The sequence below is a fragment of the Homalodisca vitripennis genome, chromosome 3, assembly GCF_021130785.1.
Source record: "Homalodisca vitripennis isolate AUS2020 chromosome 3, UT_GWSS_2.1, whole genome shotgun sequence".
In the NCBI taxonomy this organism is placed as follows: Eukaryota; Metazoa; Arthropoda; class Insecta; order Hemiptera; family Cicadellidae; genus Homalodisca; species Homalodisca vitripennis.
This window is the reverse complement of record NC_060209.1, coordinates 69406531-69426698: the sequence shown is the minus strand read 5'-3', so window position 1 is coordinate 69426698 and position 20168 is coordinate 69406531. Positions and strand designations below refer to the sequence as shown.

Here is a 20168-nt window from a genome sequence, read left to right as displayed (position 1 = left end):
AAGAACCCAAAATCAGTTCAGGTACCGTTCTACCTATTGATATCACACTTAAGGATTTGATACATTGCTCTAAATTTTACTAACTCACTGACGATAATCTATTAGAATTCATCTGTACAATCGATCACAAACAGAACCATAGAGAGTAATATGTTAAAAAAATACATCTTTAATGTATAAATAGGTAGCATTTATGAATGCCTACCATATATATGTTGGCTAATGGGGAATGTAGTAATTCAGTTGTCACTAACACTGTTCACAAATAAGTTGCTGAATATGAAATTTGAATTTCACCCCATTTATTACTGAATGCTATAAAAATGTAAAGTTTTACAACTTTGGACATCCCCCATCTTCAAAAATATTAAACTTTATTTTGTTATCACAAAACACTAATATAAAATCATTGTACGGATGTAAAAATGTGAAAAAGTGTGTGGAATACATGTTTTATTACAGAAAATCATTTATGGATAACTAATCAATAATATTAATTAATTTTGATGTTGGAGATATAAACAAATTTTCCCAAAGTGCTAAATTTGTGTAATTCTAATAGGCTGATTAGAATTACATAGATCTATTTTTTTTTAAGTTTAAACTTGACTAATATGCAGTGATATTCATCAAACATTAGTTTGCGGTGCAATAAAAATCAGTTACAATTTTAAATTGAACTGAATGCTGAACGCATATTGTCAGTGTTGATAAGATATTGATACCAAACTAATACAACAGATTAAGTAGAGACTAAAACTCTAATGGTCTCTGGTAATGCAAAAACTCTGTCAGTGTTTATCAGCTCCATAATCCAGGAATGGCAAGACAATCTGTAGTTTAGTAATAGCAAGAGAGCTGTGCAGACAAAATGACTGTGTTAGAAATGAACGGTTTTCAAAATAGTGAGCCTATCAATTACATTTACCCACCATCTCACAATTTACGAGACACTATCTCTGTGGCAAGTTATGAGGAGATTTTCACACTGCCAAGGAAGCCTTATGGTAAGGAACACACTTATATCTCATTTGAGGACCCTCTGAAGCCACAGTATCACTTCGATGAGGCGATGTCAGTCAACGGTTGCTACCTCTTCAGAAAGTTTTCCTGCACTGTTTCCAAGAATATTTTGATTATACTGATCATTATTTTGTTCTTCATATGTACGTTTGTCGCTTTATTGGCGACAAACATTATACAAATAAAAGGGTTATGGTCAAGGACTCCAGCTGTACCTGATGTCATCCCCTACGAAGCAGAAGAATGGTTTGTAAAACAGCAACAATGGGGAATGAAGCGACCATTGAAGAACTGCAAACCTTTTCAACAAGTCACTAAAATATCCTTGAAACCACTGTGTATAGACAATCAGGACTGTAATGACATCAAATCATGTCAAGATTACCTCAAAGTTTATGACACAAACATTACAGTCCAGTACAACAAAGATTTGGAATATGAATTTTTCTTTGGGCAAGATAGACATATCTTCGAAGGGCGTAATTGGAACTGTCCTTATGTACCAGGTGAGCTACGTTTAGGATACCTTGGTAAAGACTATGATACCAATGACTTAGGTCCTGCATGGAGGAATGTCTTTTATACGATGATTGGGTTTGGACTAAAGAATAATCTTGTCGCTTCAAATGTTCGTTATGAATTTCAAAGTGATTCATAAAGCACATGCTATGAACTTCAACGTCCAGAAACTAAATGACCTGTTAAATAATGGCATCATTATAAATGCAAGGAAGTGGGCTTTACTATACAATAATTAATATTGTGAAATTAAACAAATAAAGATTTTGGTGACAATATTGTTTATTTATTTTACAAATTGCACTAAAAGTAGGAAAATTGGCTTTTTTAGCTTATCAGTGAAAAGGATACCAGAAAATTATATATATATATATATATATATAATATTTTATAATTTCAAAAAATATTGAATCACAAAAAGTAATTGCTCCGCCGAGACACAAACTCAGATCTCTCTCTTGCTGGGTGAGTGGCGCTATCACTACACCACAGAGCCCTTACTTTTTATGATTTAACTATTTTATTTTTATTTCATACACACACAAAAAACACGCAAGTGTTTAGAATCTGGGTCACTTTTTACAAAATGTACACATCTCAAAATAAGCATAAATCTGTCTTGTGTCATAAATTAAGCGAAACAAGTTTTGAATAATTTATTAGTCTTCCAATAGTGTTGGATGCTTGGAATTTTGACTATTCCCATGTGCAATAGAAGTTTTAAAAATGTCTAGTGGGACTGAGGAAAAACAGGAAGTAACTGAAAACTCACGGATACCTCTGGGCCACCACTCACAGTACTGAATTCTAAATCTGATCCAGAATCACTGTCATCAGTTGGCCACTACTATATGCCTCTGATTCAGAAAACAAATCATAATACCTATCGATTTCACTAATGATTAAGTTATTTAGATCACAATATGGAAATGGCACACACAGGCTACTAATATAAATCTTGTATAAGACTGATTAAGGTCAATTATGGTTTCAGGTCGTGATAACAGTGAAACCGGTTGGGAGACAATGTCCTACATGAAATGCCAAATGGCGTCTGCTACACACACCATGGCAACGACAAATACCAATTGGCGTTTTTAGCAGCAAACGTGTTAGAGTATACAATAGGAGATGCAATGACAGGAGGGCTATGTTCGGGGCCTGGTGTCTCATTATAAGAAAAGTCATGAATAAAATTAGTGTCCCCTTCATTATACTATGTGAATTACATGCGTTTCTATTATGGGATAGTTCAGAAATAAAATATCTTTATAAAAAATATGGGATGTAAAAAGATTTATTAAATTTAGGTTACCACTCAGTGAAGACGAACCATTTCTGGCACTTTGTGCACAGTTAGGTATCGACAAGACAAAGTTTTCCAACAATGAAAATTCGTCAAATTGGCACACAAAAGGGTTATGGATATACATGATCGTTCTGTACAGTAGATTTATCCAAAAGAAGTGTTTTGGAAATTTAACCACTTTATCTACTATATAATGAAATGTTTCAATTTTTTTTAGTATCATGAATAAAAGTGTTTTAAGATATTCTTTCATAACCAAAAATGCAAATATAGGATGTTTGAAAAGAAATTTTTAAGTTGGTGGCTGTAGTGGAAAATGGAACATAATCTTGAAATTCTAAAATCATAATTTTAATTATCACTAAAAAGTAGGTCCTTAGATGAAGTCCCCCATTTTACACTAAACAAAAATAATTGATCAGTAAATAATCTTCTAAACATATTCAAAAGAAAACTTGGAAGAGCTACAACAATTTTTATTGATAAAAGACAAAAATTGGAATAAAAATTAAATCATTCAAATACATGCACCCCAAGAATATTGTTATCCAGTGAACTCAATATTGGTACTGATCATAAATTCTTAATTTTTTACAGGTTGAACAATTTAAATATTTTTAGGTCATCAATATGGATAAAAATTTAGATAAATTAAAGCTAGATAAATACAGCTAGTAAATGTATCTATGCATACAATGTCCTCAAAACAATTATATCATTACAGACAAAAATTATACTATATCATCCAATAATACATCTATTGGTATTGAACAATGCAGACTCAGGGTTCATAAACAAACAAAAAAGAATGGAATTTCACTGTCTTTTATTATTAAAGAAGATATGGCCATATTTAGGAAAGTATTGTTTGGAGGATTAAAAACCAACAGGGAATCAAGAGATCTTCACACGGGTATTTAGTTTTGCATGAAAAAATAAGAAAAATTAAATTTGCATGACATAAAACAGGAATTGACAAGCCAGCAGGATGTAGACCACTAGGAAGACACAAACAGATGGTGGGATACAATTCAATCAAACATTCGTCAAATGGAACCGAACATGGAAATTGTAGAGAACAGAAGAAGTTAGAGAGTGTGAAACAAATGATCTTGAGAGTAATGACTAAGTTGGTAATATTATTATTAATCATAAGTACACAAAGTAAATGTAAACATATGTTACTGATACGTAAACAAACATACTTACATTGTAATTATTTATGTAATGTTGTTCACTGCTCTTCTCTTGAACTGCCATAGGTTTTTTGAAATTCCTGTAAAGAAGCAACAAATAAATAACTGTAGTTCAACTTCAAAAACATATATTTGAGTACAATTTATTTATGTATATATATATTCTCCAGGTGTCTATCAACACAATTTGTATTGAATAGCCTTTTTATTAAGTGTTGGCAGAAATTGTGAGGGTGGTTGGTTCACAGATGAAAATGGTTTCACTGGTACTGGACAAAAATTGTTGTTAGACGAGTATATTACACTGATCAAAAGCATATGCGTTCTTCTTTAGATTTATTGATGTACCTGTACGACTTAGGGTCAGTGAGGTCAAGGGTGTTGCTGGTGTAGTCTGCCAGTACAAAGGGCATGACAGGATACTGCATGAGGTCGTTGTAAGATCGCCCCGCCATCTTGTTGAGCGTGGTCAGGTACTCCCAGTTGGTGAGGTGACCCTCCCGCCACAGCTGCACGGTGTCGGACAGGTGGTCACCGGCCACTCGGTGGGGCAACTCACAGTGGCTCAGCTCTGTCGCAAACAGGTCCCGCTCCTAAACCCCACCAAACATTAGTGTTAAGGCTACTAGTGGTAGCATATGGTTACATTATAACACTATGGAGAAATGAGAGAGGAATCTGATTTTTTACAACATTGAATATTTTGGGCTCTTTATTTTGTATGAGTGAGCAATTGAAAAACTTGATTTTTTAAAATCAAATATACAACTTATATCAGACAATGAAAAATTAAATATCCATGCAATAAGTTTCTTTTTACACGTTTTTGTTGTAAAAAGCTATGTAAGTGCTAATTTACTGGTTCAATATACTTTTTTAATCAACACAAGAGTAGAAAGAAATTGGGTTTATAATTTATAATGAAATTACTTTATAATTTCTAATGTTTACTGTAAGTTTTAGAAAGTCTACATGGCTTCTCAAGAATAATTATTAAAATTTAAATGGCCGTTTTGGTTACCAAATTATAAGTTTAACTAATTATGAGGTTATCTATACTAACTTGGTTACCTAAATTCTAATTAAAAGTTCAAAACAGCACAGCAAATTTAACTTTAAGAAACTAATTATTAAATATTGCTACAACCAAATATACTTACTGCAGATGATTCGAAAGCAAGCAGGTAAGTTTTGCCGTTAAGTAGGAATATCTCAAGGGCTCTCTCTTGGAGTTGGAATCGTCGATTGTGTATCTCCTTGACATCCTCAAACTGCCAGGCCTGCGAGCTCACGTCCAGATAGCCTGTATTGACCTGTAAAAACATGCCAAAATCTGACAACCTGTTGGGATATAATACATGGAACTGGATGTTTTATCACTGCAGTTACACTACTGGTGTATACGATAGTACGACTCACATCCAGTTTAGCGGGTTCACTGTTGGGTACGAAGTATAGTGAGGTTTCGCCGATGAGCAGTTCCCCACACACCTCTTGAGCAGGCGTGACAATACGTGCTGAAGACATGTGGCGTATCTTCTCGTCAGTGTGTAACCGCTCTATCAGCACAGCCGACATGGACGGGCCCTCGGAGCCAAACAAGAATGACAACGGTTGGCATTGAGATGCTGCATCTGTATCAAAAGTTTTTAATATTATAGGAGATTGTGCTACTGTAAGTGCACCGTATGTAAGTAGTGCTAATATAAAACTGCATAAACAGTTTTTCTTCTGTTCTGGACTGCATTTTTTATTACCAATAAAATTTGTTAATTATATGTTATCAATGTATTTTTAACACCAAACATTTCAAGAACTGTGGAGATATAATCAGTTTTTATGAAAAATATCTAAGATTCCAGTAAAGCAAAAAAATAATTGAAGTAAAAAAGTTCAGGAAAAAAGAATAAAAGAAATTGATTTGCAAATTTAAAAATAATGTTCAAACCTGTGATCCTGATTTTGAAACTGAAAATCTGTACAGTTGCCAGAGTCTATAAAATAATATTGATACCACCAATCATTATAACAATAGCAATAAATAGATTGACAGTGAACTATACAAAAACGGAACACATTATATTTTCTCTAAAACAAATAAATACAAGCATTAATCAATCTGTTAAGCTATTGGATATTGTTTCAGACAGTAAGCTAAACTTGAATTATCATGTTCAGAGTTTGTGTACAAAATTAACTTGTGTTTTCTTTTTATTACATAAATTAAGAGACTGTGCTAGTCAGGAAATGTTGTTTAGCTCATATTATGCATTTTTTCATTCTCATATGAGTTATGGATTAACTCTTTGGAGAAATAGCACGAACTCAGAAAGTGTTTTCATCTAGCAAAAAAGGCATCACGAGTTATAAAAAACGTTTCAGATTGTAAATATGCTTCAAAATTTTTAAGACCTAAATATTATGACCCTTCCCAGTTTATTTATGTGTTGTTGTCTCATTCAAGTCAAAGGAAACTTAGACAGCTTTGCAGTTAGACAAGAAATTCATTTGCATAGAACTATAAAAAAATATTTACTTGACTCTATTTGGTTAGAGAAAACAAAACAAAAGTTTTTTGTATTTAAGAATAAAATTTTTCAATAAACTGCTACAAGAAGCATAGACTGTCCCTCTTCTAAGATTTAAAACTAGACTAGAGACATGGCTGAAAGCACAGGCTTTCTATTCCATTAATGACTACTTGGCCTGTAACATTAGTTCCTTACAATTTTAATATTTTTAATACACTGAGTTACTGTTATCTGTAAGTATTGGTTGTTTGTATATTTTCATTTATACATCTGTATAAAATTTTAAACTAAATGTGACTGTCCATAATGAATACACATACATATGTGTATGTCCTTGTTTTATATGTATAGATGAAATACTTTAAGATTTAAAATAGTAGTGGAAAGCTGGTTAAAAGAGAATGTATTTTATTCTGTTGATAGTTTTTTAGCCTGTGATACTAACACTATAAATTTTTAACTACATTATTACATTTTTTATTTTTTTTATTTCTGTTTGTGTATTAAGTGTATGTATGTTATTGTTATCATAGTTTTAGTATAGATTATTTATATAATTATTTAATTATTATAACTTCATTGTTCTGTTATTACCTTGTAGATTACTACGGAGAATTTGACAACTGTCCTTTAGACAGAGATTTATATTAAGAAAATGGTTAATTGTAAATCTAACCTTGTCCATTACACAATGTATTTAAAGACAATAAAAATTCTTGGTTCTTGATTGATTCTTTTTTGCAGAACTGCATCAAAAAATAAACACTGACATATCTGTAATGAAATGATGGTGCAAACAATAATTGCAATTAAATGTAACCTAAACTAAATATATAAATTTTGGTTTTATTGATTTTGTATTTGAAAATCCACTTAAGTATCACTCGGGGGGCTAATCACAAACCGTTACTTGTGATTGTCAAATTATAGAAAAAGTTAGCCACTTTAAGTATTTAGGAATTACTACTGATACAAAATTACAGTAGGAAAATATATTGATGAGCTGAACTGTAAAATTAAATCTGCATTAAGAACTTTCTACTTTTTAAGGAAATTTTGTGATGCATACTTATTACGAAACCTTTACTTCTCACTAGTCCAATCAAGACTCCAGTACAAGCTAATCTGTTTGAGGGGGAAGGTGCTTACAAAATTCTACTTGATAAAATTAGAATTTCACAAAATCATATAGTTTGCAAAATACTAAATAAAAATTCTGAGTTAGCTCGTTCTCTCTGTTCAATGAAATTAAAGCCCTGCTGATCCAACAATTATATGTGTACAAAGTACTTAAATTGTTCGATATAAGAAGCAGTAATGAAGGTACAAAGTTCCTTGTATACGGGACAAGGAACGTAAATGAAATAAGAACATATAATCCTCAAAGCAGCTATGGTGATGACTACAGAGCAACCTCCTCTGCCTGAATTATACCAGGTTCCCTACAAGCGTCTCTATCTGTTAAATCCTAGTTGGGAAACTCTCCACAGAAGGTACAGCACCCAGTTATTTAACCACATCAATGATGACAATGATAATCCTATCTCTAGAGCTAATTGCAATTTAGTAAAAAAATCTTGATTCTACTAAATCATTAGATCCTCTTTCCAAGCCCTTATCCAATATGATAGGGTTACTCTGGGTTCTAGTCTTAAATTACTGATCTTAAATATTCAGTCTCTAAGAAGTAAACTTAATCAGCTAGACATAATATGAAATAACTAAAACTAATGAGGTTTGTCTGAGTAAACATTGGCTACATAAGGATGAAACGTCACTATCTGTTCCTAATGGATTTGTACTGGCATTATATTACTGTAGGAAACCTTCCCTAAAGTGTGGTGGCTCGTCAATATTTATAAGCTTGAATCTTACTTAGGTTCTAGATATTAGATTTTTGTTATTTCTGACTTTTGTACTAATTCTTTATGTGAAGCCTCTGCAATTAAGCTGCTTGATTTTAACCTTAAGTGTTCATTATCTTAAATGTGTATAGAACCCCTAACTCTGATTTTAATACTTTTATTGATAATTTAGATAAGTTTCTGCCTTTTTTAATGATTAGGAAATGTAAATATTTAATTTAAACGGGAGATCTGAATGTGGATATTTTAAAGTTAGAGAGTGATGATGTTAAGTTTTTTGTAAATATGCTTAGATCAATTAAATTATATTCCATAAATATTTTACATTAGAAACAAGGCCTGACTAGACAACATGTACACATATATTGATAAAAATCTATGCCAACTACCTTATTGAAGCAAGATGTTATTTCTGATTATGCTGGCATCTTTATTGATATTGAATTAGTTTATAAAAAGTCCAGAGATAAGGATAATTCTAACATAAAAATGAGGCATCTCATTCCACCTATTAGAATAAGTAATCAAATCAAATCAAATCAAATCAAATCATTTATTGTCAAGATGTAATGTACATACATATAACAACGTCAAATATTAGGCTAAAATAGTCTATTCTAAATTTTCTCTTAATACAGTATAAAAATCATTGACACTGTACAGGCAAGATTTGAGTAACAATTTTTTTACACAGTTCTTAAAATTAGTTCTACTTAATTCTTTTATATCTAAAGGCAATGCATTGTACAGCTTAATTCCTTGATACTTAAAACTGGATTGGGTGCTTGAAAAATTACATTTTGTTAATACTAGGTTATTTCTATTACGTGTATAGTAACTATGGATATTACTATGGTTAGAGAGGTAGTTAAAATTATCTTTTACATACAGGAGCACAAATAATATATAAATAGAAGGCAGTGTTAAAATATTAAGTTTTATAAAAAGAGGTTTACAGTGTTCGCGGTTTCCTACATTACATAGCAGCCTTACAGCTCTTTTTTGTAGAATAAATAGCTTGCTTGCAGCTTGTGAGTAACCCCACAAAACAATCCCATAGGTTAGACAACTGTGGACATAAGCATAGTATATCTGCAGCTGAAGGTCTGAGGAAATAACACCCTTGTTAATTGTAACAATAAGTAATCTTAAGGAAGCCCACAGTTATTGTGGATTGGAATTTTTAAACGATAATTTAGATGTAAATGTAAACTTTTTAATGTTCTTAAACATTTTAATATATATTGTCCACTTGTTAATGTTGAAAGTAAAGCCAACAAAAGAACGAAATTGACATGATATACTCCTGAAATTGAACGTATGAGGTCATATTTATTGACTGTCTAAAATAAATTTTAAATAGTTTACGTGCAAATGATCAGGTTAGGTTTAAGAACTTTAAGAAGTTGCAAAAAAGGCTATCTCTGAAGCAAACAAATCTTTACATGATTCACTTATCATAGACTCCCAAAATAAATGTAAAATGGGATGGCAGATTACCAGAAAGGAAGCAGAGATTTTATTTCCAAAAGTAAAGACAATATGATACAAATAACTCCTAATGTTTGAAACAATAATATTGTGAATGTTTCTGTTAATCTTGGTTAAAGATTGGTATTCGGCCAACAAACTTATTATAAGTGAAAATAAGACTCAAAACATAATTTCTTCATACAATAATAATTTTGACTTAAGACGATAATTATATTGAACCTGTTAAGCTCTTAGGGATTGTACTTGACAGTAAACTTAGTTGGACGCCAAATTTTCAGTGTCTGTAAAAAACTTTCTAGAATAATATTTTCCTCCTACGTAAACTGTACCACTGTGTTAAGTATATTTAATAACCTATTTTGGACACCTTTTTTATGGTGCCTATCTAAGGAGCAATTCTATTGCCTCAAAACAAGTTTATGTGTGCCAAAAAATATGCAATCAGCTTGATGGCTGATCTTTCTAATAAAGAGTCTTGCAGACAGTCTTTTTATAATTTTTCTTTTATTTCTTTCTTTCTTGTATTTATGTATATCAGAATTTAATGTATGTTAGGGAAAATATCAATACAATCAATACAATCTCTCATGAGGTAGTACTACAACACTAGATTTCAATATAATCTTGTAGCACCTCAAGTAAGATTAACTTGGAACTATAATAGTTACAATACCCAACAAACTAGAACATTCAACAAAGTATCATTAGTTAAAAGAAAGGATTTCAGCTTGCCTTTAAGAGCGTTTTACTCTGTTCAAGAGTACATAAAGTGCAACATGTCTGATCTGTTATAAAATACATCTGGTTAATGTATAACTATTATATAAATGTATAACTACTTAGGCATATACGTAAATGAGTTTTTATGTCAAATGTTTTTTTATCTTGAATCTTACAAAAATAACCATTTTCAAAATTCAATTTACTAATGGACTCACCTAATTTGTCCTGGAACTCAGACTTGAGGAAGCGCTTGTCCACATGAAGGTGGCATCGTTTCAGTCTTTTCCTTACTCTAGCTGGTCCCTCCGTCTCATCCAATTGCCAGGACCTTAAAACACGAACAGTCAACAAAATTGCTAGCTTAAATTCTAGATTTACTAGATTCATTTTTGTTTCGTTCAATGTATTGTTTGACTGTGCTCTATTTCATTGTATTAAAATGGAAAACACTTCAGTAGTTTTTTCCTAGGTATGTTTAATTCTGACCACTAGTTTAAAATCATATCCTGTATTACGTTTGTTCAGACTGTGTTTGTTTGAGCCTCTGTGAATATTGCTTAACCCATTGCGGATCATGAAAACGGCGCACGCGCGGGCCTTAGAGTACGAATTAATCCGTATTACAACGCAGCACCCGCAGTGTTTGCACGCCTACTTGCCTGCTTAGCGCGCTCGCTAATTATACATGTTTTGTTTGTTTATGTTGTTATTTATATTATTTAAACATTATACAGATCATATTAGAGAAGTATATTATACTAGAAAAAATTTAAAAATACAGGTACGTAACATTTTTTCCTACGTTTTTTGCGTGTTGTAGCTGCTTGATGTAGGACGGATCAAATGTTTTACACAATAAAAAAATTTTCTAATAAAACTGTCACTTCAAGAAACAACTAATCTAATATTTACAAAATATTTACACTGTATTTACATTAGTATCCGCGTAATTATGAAAACGTGGACAAATACGCGTGATAGAACCGTCTCCATCCTCAATAACACTATCGATATCACTTTCATCACTTCCACTTTCTAATAATAGTCTATCTAATTCAGATGATCGTAAATTGTCACCCATTTTATTTATGTACACGCACACGAGGCAAAGGAAAATCGAACGCCACGACTGTACGCCTTAGACAAACAATTTGTCGCAAATAATAACGTTATTGACCGATAACGAGGGGAGTATTTGTGGACAAGTCCCAGAGATAAGATAGGAAGCCAGTCCAGGAAAACAGACTATAATAATCTCCGAGGCTTATAACAGCGATAAGCGTTCAAAACAAATGAGTCATCCGTACCACGTCATCCGCGTGAGGGTCACGTCATTGTGCTTTTGGTCCACGCCTCGCTCCGCGTCACCCTCACGTCGTTGATCCGCAATGGGTTAACTCTATAAACAGGATCATCTCAAGATTACACATGTTAAAATAAGGAATAACAACAATCAAGAGAATCAATTTCAACTGCCTTTATTCCACAATTGTATTTAAATTAAATTAAATCACTTCCAAAAATAAATATAGAAACACAGCCTCCCAACACATTTTATGGCCAGATCACGTGAGACATGTTACAAAAAATATCTAGGAATATCTTGCATATTAGTTTAAAGATGCCACTTACCTTAACACTATAGATAACAAATAAAGAAAAAGTGAAACAGCATTTTAAATCAATTAAACAATTAATATTTATGTATTTAAAGATTTAGTTTAATATTGCATATATTGTATTGTATATTCATTTCTTAAAGAGACTCACATTAGTAATTTAGAAATTATTATTTCTACCTCAACTGCCAAACAAGAACAATCATTATTTGATTAAATCAAGCATTGTAATAGTTTTACATTCATAACATAAAAATGATATCAAAATTAGTTTGGATTATTACTTTTTATGTGTTCTAAAATTTCAATATTTATATAACGAGATAAATAATTAGGTTTATTAACATAAATACTTGTTAATGATCAAGACCTGTATATTTGCTGGGTTAACAGAAAGCAAGTTTGAATTAACATTTTACTCAATGTCTAAACGTTTAACATGAAACATGGTAATACTTTTTAAAATAAAATTGAATACACATAACGTATCTATGTTGGGAAAGGTTGATTCAATGTGAATGTTGAGTTTAGCTCCATTTCACCTTTTGCTTAGTGCATCATCTGAAATCTAACCCTATCACAAAATTGACTTTTTTAGATCTCCAGACAGACGTTGACGTTGATTCCAGTGGTCAAGTCTGTGACAGCACCAGATTTCAGACACTTCACTAAGCAGAGGATGAAATGGATCTGAACTCAAATTCACATTAAAATTGAATGTAAAAACACTTCAAATTACTTAGAATTGAAAACATTAGTCATTGGTTTGCATTATGGAAATGATCTTTTTCTAATTTTTATGACTTTTAAAACAAGTACAATATAAAAATAAAAACTGACCTAGGGTAAGACTTGGGAAAGTGCCAGACAGCTCGTTCATGTGTTAGCTGATGGGCCAACAGCTTCCACTGCATCTGCGCGTGAATACTGTCACTGACTGCCTGTTTCATACTCTCCATCATGGCCTTGCGCTCAAGGTTCTGAGCGTCCACCACAACTCGAGTTACATTCATGGCCGCCTCGCTCACCGCCTTCACCACTCCTTCCATGCGTGAGATAGTCCTGCACAATTTACCTTGAGTAAAAACAATAGATAGGAACAATCTATGAGCCAATTTTATATTCTGGGAGAGTAATTTTCTTTCTATCCATAAAAATGTAAGACCACTGTTCTTGGGATATAATATATGTGTATAATGTATAATCCCAGAACTATAACAATATTTTATCAAATACTTTCAGTGCAACTGATTGTTAACATAATTAAAGGGTCATTCCAAGTTTTGAAATACAAGAATAATTGTTAATTTAGACCTGTGAAACTTTGTGCATATTCAAAGTAATTTCCTCCAGTGTCATTGCAATTTTGAGGGAGGTTTAGTTTTTTATGTATTGAAAGCACCACCCCTTCAATTTTTTGAATCATCTAAAAATAATCTGTAATCATGTTATAAATATTAGTTTCACAGGGAAAACAATAACCATGCTGTGTGTGTGTTTTTTTAGACAGAGGTACATTCACATGTCACACAGCAAGATCAGTTTAATATTGCTTCAAAATATATTTATTTGTTAATGAGTTATGGTCTGTTAAGTCTGTGTATATGACGGCAGGACTTCCAACAACAAAGTTGGCCTTTTTAAAATATCCACAGAACCCTTTACATGTTAAACAGTGCTTCATTGTACCTATTAATTGTTGGTTCCTGCTGCTTGGCCCAAAGACTACGCTGGTGAAACACAGTGCGAGCCATAGCTGTCAAATCATCGGTCCATGGGTCGAAATCATGGCCAATTGACTCGGGCGAGTACAGATTCCATGCTTGCAAAAGATCCTTCAACTCTTCACAGATCTACAAACAAAATTTATTGAAATCAAACTTCTGTTATAAGTATGAGCAGAAAATTAATCAAGCCACTAAAAGCCATGCTTCAAAATTTTACAAGAACACTTATATAAAGAACAAAATAAACATAATGCCAAGGTAACAAGTGAGTATGACTTACCTGCTTCTCAGGTTCAAGAAGAGTTGAAGAGTCAGCACCATACATAAGTTCCCAAAGGTACAATGCAAACTGTTGTTCAATCTGGAACAGATATTAGCTTGTAAATACAGGCTATAATGTGGGAGGAGAAAATTCACTTATTACACACATAATATTTTCTCACGAGCGGTACTGTACTCTTACAATTTTCAGAATACTGTGTTAAAATTATGTTTCACTGTACTGCTGTGTTAAAATAATTAAAAATAACAAAACTTACTTGACTGTTACTGAGAATTATGCTAGCTATGACTTCCTTGGCTTTCAGTTGCTTTCGCAAGGTCTCAATCACAAACATTCGCATCTGATTGGTCTGACCAGGAGACAACATCCAAACCATGAGCTGACCAGACATGCCTCTGAAATAAAAATTTAATTCCAATCACTAACATAAAGTTTTCAAGGAGTAAAACAGGCCTTTTAAATTTTAACAAATGTAATAGATTATTAGAAACTAATTGAGCACTTGTCCATGAAAAAAAAATCACTACTCAAGACTTTATGCCAAACTGGATCTGACTTAATGGTATATGCGACTACTATGCTTGTGGTTATTTTCAAAATCCAATAATAAATTCAAATCAGAAAAATCAAATAAAAAAATTCTAAACACAGTAATTTTTACCGATGGCCTGAACTGTACAGAACTGCCTTAATGTTAAGATATAAGTCTTTATGTTCCGCTAGTATGGCATCTAATTCAATATTTCTTTACAAATGATTATTTAACTTGTATCAGAATTGAATAAAAGATCCTGACCTACAGTAAAATTTACATACATAAAAAAATTTTCAGATGAATCATACAACAATTCCTCACTGATGTGTCTGAAACTATAAATACTACCTAGCAGTGTGGGTGAGAGGCTGATTCTCTGCTACAAAGACATATATTTTGATATTATTGGCACCATTATGTCTTTAAACATTGTTACATAAAAGTCAGTATTGGAATCCAGTTCGAAATAAGACTTTACTCAAATTTGCGTGTCTAAAGTGAGATATAAAAAGGAAGTGATTTTATAAATTATAAAAATTTGTTATAAATGTGGGAATATCTGTCATCAGATTTAAAACGGTTCTTCACACATTGGTGGGTTTTCGTTGAATCATGGTTAACGACTAACAGATTTTTCCCGTTGAATAAGAAAAATTCGAGGACAGAAAAAAAAACATTAGTTATTGGTTACATATATTTATATAAATTGTGTTATCTGTATGTGATAATATTATGTATATCTTTATTCAAAATTTTTTGGATAGAACGGAATTTTTAAATAGCCATTAGATTTGAATTATTACAGCTCCATTGCCAATGTTATGTGATATTTACATCTGTAGACAAGTAAACTGGAGAGAGAAAACTGTTTGTTAACTCTACCATAACAACACAAATGTGAGTTTTCAAAGAGATTTCTCAAATATTTTAAGAGTAAACTTGTACATTTTAAATGTGATTATCCACTATGACAGGAATTTGTAACTTCAGACTGACCTCACAGTGTCCCTGCAATTCCAGAATATTGTACTCCAGATATCCCGGTTTCCAGACCGTCTCTCCACAATGGCTGTCATACCAGAGAGCAGAAGAGAGAAAAGATGTTGTGCAAACTTAATCTCTTTCTCACTCAGGCATTTTATGCTCTCTGAAAATGTTAATAGGACATTAAAAGTTTGTGACAAACAAGTTGCTGTATCAAAGTTAAACCTTTGTAAGCTATATTAAAAATTAATATAATTTTTCCACAAAGACATAGTTTGTGGAAATAAAAGTATCCCAGACCAACAAACATGAGTTTCTAATACGTTATAAGGCATTTTTAACTGTATCAGAATTATTCGAGTAAACTTACAAAATGTAATCTAAAAGTTATATTTTTTGTAGAAAATAAACAAATTTCAAAATAAAATTATGAAATGTGTGAACATCTACTCTGTTAAAAAAAAACATTTTTAGCCTTAACAATTTTATGATACGCATGATTTTGTATTAAATGGTTACAAAACTAAAAAATTATTTTAACCCTTAGTTTTAAAAGTAATATAAATGTTTTAACTTTAAAATTATGTTATGTTAAAATGTATAAAAATACATTAGGCATACTAATACATACAAGCAAAATTGATAATCCGATAACGACTCATTTCTCAAAAAGGAATGTTCATGACAGCTCATACACTGTGCAGTATATGACTGCTTTTTAAGAAGAAATCATATTTAACATATTTAACCAAACAATAAGCACTCTGATCTGCAATAACTGGTTCAAAACTGGTTACTAATTTAAACATCAACTTACTAAATGTGAATTTTAAGGAAAGTATGAATGAAGGGTGATAGTGCTGTATGTTAACAGATTAGAGCCATAAGTAATTAATAGCTAAAATGTACTATTTCTTAGTAAATTAATTCTAATTAATAAAATCCCAATTGCCAAAAGCAGTCAAGAAATTCCTAAACATTAATATGGAGTTTGAAACATGAGAATTCTAGCCCTAGCTATACTAATAGGATGCTGAAATTTAGATTTAGATTTAAAATTTAATTCATTTACAACCACTTAAAAGAGTATCCTAGCTATTTTTGCATGGCACCAAAAAAATCAATGTGGTAATAGACATCGGTGACAAAGAACAAGAATTCCAGTGAAAATTGCTTTAATCAATAGGGAACAACGTTACAAACTGTTGTTAAAAGGCAACTATCTAACATACAAAAAAATAGACTTTTTAAAGTTCAACCTAACACATTTTTATATTATATTCATATACAGTATGAAACAAATTTATTTTTCATTATTGCTGTAAAATATAACGTACAGTAAAAATATAGTAACATATTGTACATGGAGTTATTATAGCATCACAATTTAAAAAGTTGTAGTAGCCTACCTGAGTAAATGAAGAACTCGGTGGCCTTGGTAACGATCATCTTGAAGCGGTCATTGATCTCACTACGAGGCACTCGGTTGAGCCAGCCGAGGTTGTTTACACTGTTGTTGGTGGTGCTGTTGTTGCCCAGACTGTTGACACTGTCACTGTTGGAAGAGCTCTTGGAGCCAGTGATAATGGAATCCTGCATATCCACCAACTCCTCAATGTCCAACGCTGTCATCATACGTACTGTAAAAAAGTAACTTGGAAACACAAGATTTTTTAAAGGTCAATTAAAAGACTTACATGAAAATTAAAGAAGCAGAATTAACAAAAGTTCGCATTCAAGAACAAATTTTGAATAGACTTTAAAAATAATTTTCAATGATAAAAAAAGCTTGCATACCCGAATTGAATAAGGCTCTTGCTGTAGAACGTATTGTGGATGTTGCAGGCTGCTGGCATGTGATCTTGTCTTGTATGATTCGCACAGCGTTGGACAACACTGTACACTGCGTACTGCGGAGGTTCTGTACATGTGCATTGCTATGGTTTCCTTCCTGCCTTTCCAGGTACCGGAGCAGTACCAGGATGTCTGTCAGGACCTATCACAGATTTCCATAATAATTGATCAAAACACAAGATTATCTTTCACAGGTAATCAAATCAAAAATGTTTCTGAAGAGTTAAATAATGAAAAAACATCAAAAATAATTATATGAGAACAACACTAAATTAGAAGCAGGGATTCATGATAGCAGTTGTCAATTAAAGATATACAGACTTACTTTTTATAAACACATTTACAATTATGTTGTTATTGTAAGTAGTGCACTGTCAATTACATAAAAAATATAGTAAAACTCTTGAGTAAAATATGGGAGTAAGAGATATTATGAGCTATTAAGCTCTTCAAAATTCTTGACACATCCAATTGATGTCAAAGTAGAAATTTAACTCTTCTCTCTATTTTATAGACTTGCCTGCATATTGTGATTGCCTGGAGAGTGGACGGCCACTGATACAATAGTGACGAGGAAGGACTGGATGTCTGCAATAAGAATGTCATGATCGCTGACGTTGAACAAGTCAATCGTGTGCGATGGAGTCTCACTGATGACTACAATTGTCTTGCACAGGGTTTCCAACAGCCCGCACTCCATTAGAGTACGCTGACCCTGAGCCACCTTTACAGAAACAATTATTTTCATATTTTAAATCAATTAACTTTTTTATTTTGATAGTACCAAGGGATTGTAAAGAATATATACACAGAGTTTTTGGAAACTTTTAAATATTTTTATATAGTACAAAAATTTGTATCATAAGTATCTAAATAGACCTATTTGTTACAATTATCTAAAACTTATCCTGTATAATTGTTTTATTCCCTTAGCATTATCATCATCCCTTAGGATTAGCATTATCGCTAATCCGACTATCCTAAAGTCGGTACATGATTCATATCACAGTGAAGGTGTTAAATAGCAATAGGGTTTTTTCAATATAAATTAAATACTACTTATTGTAAATGTACAATATAAATAAGGAACTGATTTACAATGTAAAAAAGTAACAAAATAAACGAAACTGGTTCAAAACTTATTTATATAAACTTTAAAAGTACAAGCACAGATAATTTATGGAAACAATAAAAACATACAAATAGTGGGTCTAAAATAGACTGTTAAGTCAACAATCCAGTCAGGTTGTGCTGGCCACCTTTTTTGATGATATGCAGCGCTACATTTTTCTCCGGAAGAAATAAAGTCTTATAACTCATAATCTTGAAGGATGATGTTATAAAGATATTGGATTTGTGTAACAGTTGCCAGTTTTTTAAGTCTACTATAGCGTTTTACTAACTTCAAATATATTTTGTGGGAAACTGCATCAATGATGTGTAGGTCAAGTATGGGGATTACGGGGATTCACATCAATGACGTTCTCAGATTAAACCTTTTAAAAATAGAATACCTACCTATGTTAATATGTACAGGAACAATAAATGTTCACAACCCTTTTTTTTAATAACTATCATGCAAATGCTTGACCAAATAAAAAAACCAAATTACTAGTAATATATTGTGTTACAATTAGAGCTTTAATAGTTTTTTTTACATATGTGTGATCTTTGCTTATTTGTTACAAAAAACTCTTCATTCTTGATTTATTGGTACAGAATTGATTTACTGTTATGGAAATGAAGAGCATACTCCAAATTAAAATATAAAAGAAATTCATAATTGAATATTATAAACAAGTCATAATAACACTAGAACAAACCTTAGTGAAGAGCCTCTGCAGAAAGTGTATGAGTAGATGAGCAAGTGTCACATCATGAACAGATGCCGGCAGCAGGGCCAGAAGTGGTGGCAGTGCTGCCAACTGCAGTGACTGTGATGTTTTGTCCCCTTCCCGAAGTTGCTCATCCAGTGGCAGCCAGTGCAGACCCGTCACCATGGAGAGCACTCCCTCCAACAGATCTGTAGTCGCTGGCCACTGCCCCAACTGGTTGGCTAACTGGTAGTAACCACGAATGTGACTAAAGTTAGCCACATCTTCGTCAGCAGCTCTTTGGATATATGATGTCAAAACCTGTTACATGTTATATTATTAACCATTGTTCTTATTGGTAAAATCAAAGACTGTAGGTTCAAAAGAACAGGATTTTTGTTACCATACCGCTAATTCAATTCATTGTTCTAGTCCATAACTAAACAAATTTTGTTAAGTAAGAACTAAAAATGTTAAAGTAACAAATGATAGGACATACATATGAAAATATGGAAAGAAATTTGTTAAAAATTAAGATTTTGACAGTAATTTTGCTCATATTAATAATGAGGAGTAAAAATTGAATTCTATACGCATAATATTACGGGATTTGTTCACAAAGTAAGTACCGTTTCATTCTACTACCGCCGTAGTGCTGCAATCGGAGTTCCAACCATTCGCACTAGTCGCCA

The 20168-nt window shown here is 32.1% G+C and overlaps 1 protein-coding gene across 1 annotated transcript in view; it reads right to left on the bottom strand.

Annotated features, from left to right (window-relative positions):
• LOC124357049 (lysosomal-trafficking regulator) overlaps positions 1-20168 on the bottom strand; it is a 115705-nt gene that overhangs the window by 26776 nt on the left and 68761 nt on the right. Inside the window, exons 27-40 of the mRNA XM_046808445.1 lie at positions 19486-19797; positions 18183-18386; positions 17606-17804; positions 17218-17448; positions 15821-15971; positions 14546-14684; positions 14287-14367; positions 13969-14132; positions 13120-13341; positions 10876-10988; positions 5467-5681; positions 5208-5360; positions 4396-4640; positions 4061-4127 (exon numbers count right to left, since the gene is read on the bottom strand). Coding sequence (XP_046664401.1) covers positions 4061-4127; positions 4396-4640; positions 5208-5360; positions 5467-5681; positions 10876-10988; positions 13120-13341; positions 13969-14132; positions 14287-14367; positions 14546-14684; positions 15821-15971; positions 17218-17448; positions 17606-17804; positions 18183-18386; positions 19486-19797 — 2496 coding nt within the window. The remainder of the gene's footprint in view (positions 1-4060; positions 4128-4395; positions 4641-5207; positions 5361-5466; positions 5682-10875; positions 10989-13119; positions 13342-13968; positions 14133-14286; positions 14368-14545; positions 14685-15820; positions 15972-17217; positions 17449-17605; positions 17805-18182; positions 18387-19485; positions 19798-20168) is intronic.